A 6433-nucleotide genomic window follows, 5' to 3' on the forward strand; every position below is an offset into this window, starting at 1 on the left:
TCATTATTTTAAGTAACTCACAATTCAATTTAACCCCTCGAGTTTAGCTATATATATAATACTATACATGTTTTGAACATTGTGGATCCGTTTATTAAGCTTTCAAGAATCGTAAAAACTCGTAATACAAACCTCTGGAATCTTTAGTACTTATATAGCACAATATATATATATATATATATATATGTATGTATTATGATTACTTATGGTGCGCCAAAAAACTCATTCCTTTGAAAGCAATGAGCCACCGGACTCGCCATTTTCCTTGTCAACCTTCTTGCTTTTAGCCCTTCCTTTCTCAGCCTTATGGCCTTCTTCATGAAGATCAGTGATGTTCATGTGAACTCCAGGGTCATTGCCTGTGTAGCTACCTCCGAACATGATGGAGTTGTTGATGGCTTGGAAGTTGCTGTTAATGTAGGAGGTGAGGGGCTCGTTCTTGTCGACGCCTGCATCCTCGAGCTTCTTGGCTTTACCATTCAACTCGGCACGCATGGTGGCACCAGTGTTGGTTCCAGCTAGTGTTATTACACTTGAGCCGTGGTCGTCAACGACTTCATGGTGGTGAGCAGTACCTATTGATAACAAGAGCTCAAACTTAAACATAATTCAACTCATTTAGATTTAATAAACAAAAGATTTAATACGCTACCTCCTTTTCGGATCATGCCCAAGCGACTGGTGAGGGTGGAAGCCATTTCTTGGACCTTGGCGCCGAATTCTCGATGCTTCTCGTTGTCGTCGACGGAGGAGTGAGCGGGCTTTTCGTAAGATGGCGCCATTAGAGTGCAAGTGAAAGAGGGATGGGAAGGGGTTGAATGAGAATGGATGAGTTGAAGAAAGGGGATGGAAGAAAATGGGGTATAAAAGGAGGGGGAGGGGAATAAAGGGGTGCCTTGAATGCAAATACATTGAGGTTTATTGTAGCACCAGCAACAGGGAAAAGAGAGTAGAATTGCTTCACAAATGGGTTTGTGGTGCCTTTTGTGATTCTCAATGGTTCTTTAGGCCGAGTCTTTTCGTGACATTGTAGCGACCAAGCCCATAGTTAGTAGGTATTGCCTCGTGTCTACCCCACTTCGAGGCTCAGTCCATTCGTGTGACCCTCCAATCCACTCTCCTTTGGGGTTCATCGTTTTTGCGGGCACACCGCCTCGTGTCCATTCAATTTGGGGCTCAGCCCATTCGTGGAACCCTCCAATTCACTCTCTTTCGAGCTCTAGCGTTTTTGCTGGCACACCGCCTCGTGTCCACCGACTTTGGGGTTCAACACATTCGTGGGACCCTCCAATCCACTCATTTTCGAGATCCAGCATCTTTGTTGGCACACTGCCCGTGTCCACCCATTTCGGGGCTAAGCCATTCGTGGGACCCTCGAATCCACCTCCTTTCGTGGTCCAACATCTTTGTTGGTACACCGCCTCGTGTCCACCCACTTCGGGGCTTAGCCCATTCGTGGGACCCTCCAATCCACTCTCTTTTGGGGTCCAGCGTCTTTGATGGCATACAGCCTCGTGTCTACCCACTTCGGGGCTCAACCCATTTTGTAGGACCCTCCAATTCACTCCCTTTCGGGATCCAGCGTCTTTGATGGCACACCGCCTTGTGTCCATCTACTTTAGGGCTCAACCCATTCGTGGGACCCTCCAATCTACTCATTTTCGGGGTCCAGCATCTTTGTTGGCACACCGCCTCGTGTCCACCCCACTTTAGGACTTAGCCTCCTCATTGATACACTATCCAATGTCCAGGGCTCTAATACAATGTGTACAAGCCCAAATCCACCACTAACGGATATTATCCTGGGTTAGTCTTTTAGACTTTCCCTCAATGTTTTCAAAAAGCTTTACTAGGGAGAGATTTCCACACCCTTATAAACAATATTACATTCTCTTTCCCAATCAATGTAAGATCTCACATACAGATAGCATCATTTCAAATGATAAGTAGGTGTAAAGATCTAATTATATCAACCAATTTGAGTATAACAGACAAGACACACTTAAACAGATTACACACAAACAGAATTCACACATTTATTCATCACACAATAAGTAGTCACAGGCTACATAATTTCAGCATACAAGACAATCAAAAGAAATCAAAACGCACAGACAAAGGGCTTTTAACAAGATGAACACCATCGGTCCATGTTAAGCTTCCAAACGAGTACCCATAGTTCCTTTGAAGAGTACTCGAAAACTTAACCTTAAACGAAATCTTCTTCACATTGGAATTGAACACCAACACCCGGGGCTTCACTCTAACCTTGGACCCAGGTGGAGCCTTAATCACCGCCTTATAAACCGCCGTCAAGTTCCCCACATTCGTCACAGTTCGAGTCACAGTGGTCGAGTTTATCAGCGCCGGTACAGTAATGGTCGGCAAATTCAAATCCAAAATAGAGGCCCTTTTCGACGGACACACTGTTTTCTGCTGCGATAGGTGAGAAATGTCCGCCTCCGTATAACCCATGCTGCACAGGTAATAATATATGTAATCCGTGGCTCCCAGATCGTAGATCAGACCTGGGTCGACGGCGGCGTTGGCGTCCACCACTCCGCCGCCGTAGTCAAATGGGTCCGCCACTTTCGGTGGACTTCCTTCGGCAAAAATTGGCATTCCTGATGGGTCCTCTACACGAGCTACATTTATGAAAATGGAAGTGGATTAATAGCTTTCACGAATTTATAAAAATGTTTTTTTCTCTTTTAGATTCGAGGTTGGATCTCACAATTCACCTCTCTGAGACCGGCTCTATTCAATATTTTAAAATGTTTTGTCTCCTTCTATAACTGATGTAGGATCTCACAATCTATAGCCTATGAAACCCAGTATCCTCACTATTTCACTCAATATTTTAAAACTTATTTCTGCCTATGATACTATTTGTAACCGTCTAAGTTTAGGAGATATTATCGCTTCCCCTTTCGAGTTTCACTCAAGTTTTTAAAGCTAGAGATTGATGACCATACCTAATGGGCCAAAACAAACAATATCTACTCACAGTGGACTTTGACCATTACAAATGGTATCAGAGCGAGACACCTGGGGGCTCGAAGGAAAGTGGATTGTGAGATCCCACCTCTCCTTAGCGTACACGTGTTAAAATTTTGAGGGAAAGGAACAGAAAACTCAAAAAGTACAATATTGGTTAGCTTTATGCGTACCGGTGGTAATGAGGGCTGATTTAATGGCGGCCGGTGACCAAGTAGGATGTAAGGATTTAATAAGAGTGACGATACCAGAGATATGAGGCGTAGCCATGGAAGTCCCTGACATTGTTGCAAACCCTTTGTCACCGCCCTTGTGGTTGGGTGGAACGGCAGCTATAATGTTGGCTCCGGGAGCGGCTATGTCAGGCTGTTCATAAGAACACAATTCATTTGAACTTAAATATGTTCATATAATTCAATTAAAATAGGTATTAATAAATATGTACCTTGAGGATTCCGGGGGAAAAAGAATTTGGACCTCTGGATGAGAAATAAGCGATCCGAGATGATATGGGCTTGCCGATTATGGTTCGTGTGGCCCTCAACCTTATCAATGCATCGTCACTTTACAAAAATGACACAAGTTAGATAAAAAAAAAATAATAATACCCTAAAACATTAAATCAAATCAATACTAATAATGTAACCGTTTAAGTCCATTGTTAGTAGATATTGGCCGTTTTTTACTCCCCCCGAACACAGCTTACAACTTTTATCGTACTGTGCTCTCCAAAGAGCAACTCTTCTCAAAATCTCAAAAGGTACTGAGTTGGAATCCCATTCTAACTAAGGATTCTTGTGGTTCCGGAGAATCCAGCTACAGGAGAACCAGGAACGGAGAGCTTTCCCCCCTTTTCCGCCCGCCTCTTTGGTCTTAAGAATGCTGGTTTTAAGAATGAGTGATTGCCCTTCTCCGACCCTTACTGCCCAACCGGATAGCGGACAGCTAATGCGTTCCACTTATTGAACAGGGTTCTATGGTCGGTCCGCGACCCCTGGATTTCGTCGGCCTCACGATTTTGAAACGCGTATGTTAGGGAGAGGTTTCCACATTTTTTTAAAGAATAGGGTGTGAAACCTCTCCCTAAAAGGGTTAGCCCAAAAACGACAATATTGGCTAGGTATGGGTTTTCCCTTTCGAACTTCCTCAAAATGTGTCTATAAGGAAAAAGTTTTCACACCCTTGTCAAGGGTGTTTCGTTCTCCTCTCCAACCAATGTGGGTTCTCACAATCCATCCTTGTAGGCCGAGCGTACTCGCTGACTCTCATTCCTTTCTCTAATCGATATGTGACTGTCACCAAATCCACCCCCCTTCGAGGTCCAGCATCCTTACTGGCACACCGCCTCGTGTCTATCCTCCTTTGGGAAACAACAAGAAGGTTGACACATTAACTGGTGTATGGCTCTAATACCATTTGTAACAGTTCAGGAACAATTAGATTTTCTTTTTCGGGCTTCCCTTCAAAGGTTTCTACACCTGGTGTTTCGTTCTCCTTCCCAACCAATGTTGGTTCTCACAAAGAGGACTAGTGTCAGCAAAGATGCTAAGCCTCAAAGGGAGTAGATGATGAGAAAGAATACAAAAAAGACAATATCTACGCACAGTAGACTTAGACTTAGATTGTTACATTAAATTTTGAGTGTTGTGCGAGGAGATTAGGTTCGAGATAGTTACTCGTTGAGTAGGTAAGTGAATAATTTAGTGCCAACGTGGGTATCCACATGGATGCATGGAATATCACAAGGAACCAAGTTGTCGGTCTGTTGGCCAGCGTAAATTACTCCAACCACTTTTGCTTGCTTCCCCGGCATCACCGCGTTGGATGCAGGCGCCGTCTTAGCTAAATCAGTGAAGCAGAGAAGAACCACGTTCCCACTTATTGGGATATCACCTCCCAAAATCCCTGCACATCTGCCCTCCAAAATAATCAAAATCCCCACCAAAAATCTAACAAAATAACCAAAATTAAACCATAACAGGCTCGTAAAAACCTTCCATCCATAGCCACCAGCATCCCGACGATGTCCTTTCTCAAGAACATTTGTCCCTGTCACGTAACCCAATAAGTTCAAATCCAATAATTATACGTCCTAGTTGAAATATGAACTTAATTAATTGGTCCTAATAAAGAATGTGAGTGTCGTTACCAAATAAGTGGCGTTATCTCCAAGAGTAGTAATAGAAACAAGAAAGGCTCTATCGATGGTACTCGCAGCCACAGTAAAAAGCCACGGCGCGACGTTTTCCACCGTCTGTTGAATTGAGCCTTCATTGCCGCCCGCACACACAACAGAAATTCCCTTCGCAATGGCATGAAACGACCCAACAGCGACCGGGTTCACGTCATTGACATCCGGAAACAGAGGAATTGATTTGCCAATTGACATAGACAGCACATCCACACCGTCGTGAATGGCCTCATCTATGCCCTTCAATATGTCTGCCCCTGACCCTAAGCGGCTATCACTCCACAGGACTTTGTATATGGCCAACCGTGCCAATGGTGCGCCACCTCTCAACGTGCCGCGCCCATTGCCAAAGTAGCTGACGTTTCTTACAAATGCACCCCCGGCTGTGCTGGCTGTGTGGGTTCCATGTCCTTCGTTGTCTCGTGCAGATAAGTAATCCTTGAATACCGCCTCCTCCCCATGGTCGGCTATTAAGGCACTGGCGAACCAACGCGCTCCGATGACCTTTTTGTTGCAATGTGAGGAATTGAAGTCTTCCCCTGATTGGCAAATGCCTTTCCATCGTGATGGTATTGGCCCCATTCCTTTGTCATTGAATGACTCCGATTCCGGCCAGAATCCTGAGAGTGAGTTCCAAACCCACAAGAGCTTAAGCTTATGGAGATAACGATTCTTACAAGAAAGAAGAAGAATTTTATTATGGGATGGGCCTAAATATATACCTGTATCAATGACACCTATGATGACATTGTCACCCATTTTCGCTCGATGAAAAAGGTTCGAGGATTCAGATGGGGAAGACGAGAGGCCGAGAAAATCCCAACTTCTTGTTGTACGCATTTTGTATAGCGAACTTGGAAAAACTCGAGCCACTATTGGCATTCCTATTCGTCCGTTCACAATTTAGTTAACAAAATTATAGTTAGTTAAATTACAAGTTTAGTTCGTTCAACTTCTGGGTTTGTGTCGCATTTGTAAGCTAATAAACTTAAACTCGACTTAATACAAAAAGTTACCATGGACAACTTTAATAGAATTGTTCGATAGTAATTAACAGAAGAATGGGTAATATAGTAATGAACAGTAGAATTGGTCGTAGTAATTGACAAATTATGACCCACTTCAGTGTTTTAAGAAGAAAGTTTAAAAATGGTAGAAAGATAATTAGTAATTTATATGAGAAGAGAATTGAGAAGCTAGGTGTTTATATATATATATATATATATATATATATATATATATATA

The 6433-nt window shown here is 43.4% G+C and overlaps 2 protein-coding genes across 2 annotated transcripts in view; both read right to left on the minus strand.

Moving 5' to 3' along the window:
* Nucleotides 1-42: 42 nt before the first annotated feature.
* On the minus strand, nt 43-845 carry LOC111483341. Its single transcript, XM_023129521.1, has 2 exons — nt 653-845; nt 43-575 (listed from the first exon to the last, which is right to left on the minus strand). The coding sequence occupies exons 1-2, from the start codon at nt 780-782 to the stop codon at nt 223-225; spliced, it is 483 nt and encodes a 160-aa protein (XP_022985289.1). The 5' UTR covers nt 783-845; the 3' UTR covers nt 43-222.
* Nucleotides 846-2009: 1164 nt separating this feature from the next.
* The window catches only part of LOC111482985 (subtilisin-like protease SBT3.9), a 5558-nt gene continuing 1134 nt past the window's right edge, over nt 2010-6433 (minus strand). Inside the window, exons 4-10 of the mRNA XM_023129046.1 lie at nt 5911-6072; nt 5147-5808; nt 4991-5046; nt 4674-4910; nt 3443-3560; nt 3171-3363; nt 2010-2645 (exon numbers count right to left, since the gene is read on the minus strand). Coding sequence (XP_022984814.1) covers nt 2092-2645; nt 3171-3363; nt 3443-3560; nt 4674-4910; nt 4991-5046; nt 5147-5808; nt 5911-6072 — 1982 coding nt within the window. The 3' untranslated portion in view covers nt 2010-2091. The remainder of the gene's footprint in view (nt 2646-3170; nt 3364-3442; nt 3561-4673; nt 4911-4990; nt 5047-5146; nt 5809-5910; nt 6073-6433) is intronic.

This window comes from Cucurbita maxima, unplaced genomic scaffold (assembly GCF_002738345.1).
Source record: "Cucurbita maxima cultivar Rimu unplaced genomic scaffold, Cmax_1.0 Cma_Scf00008, whole genome shotgun sequence".
In the NCBI taxonomy this organism is placed as follows: Eukaryota; Viridiplantae; Streptophyta; class Magnoliopsida; order Cucurbitales; family Cucurbitaceae; genus Cucurbita; species Cucurbita maxima.

What these genes read in the sequence shown, in the direction of transcription:
- LOC111483341 (XM_023129521.1), bottom strand. Translation starts at nt 782, where the DNA reads ATGGCGCCATCTTACGAAAAGCCCGCTCACTCCTCCGTCGACGACAAC. An exon ending in GGGCATGATCCGAAAAGGAG is followed by an intron (nt 576 to 652) that starts GTAGCGTATTAA and finishes TGTTATCAATAG; the next exon opens with GTACTGCTCACCACCATGAA.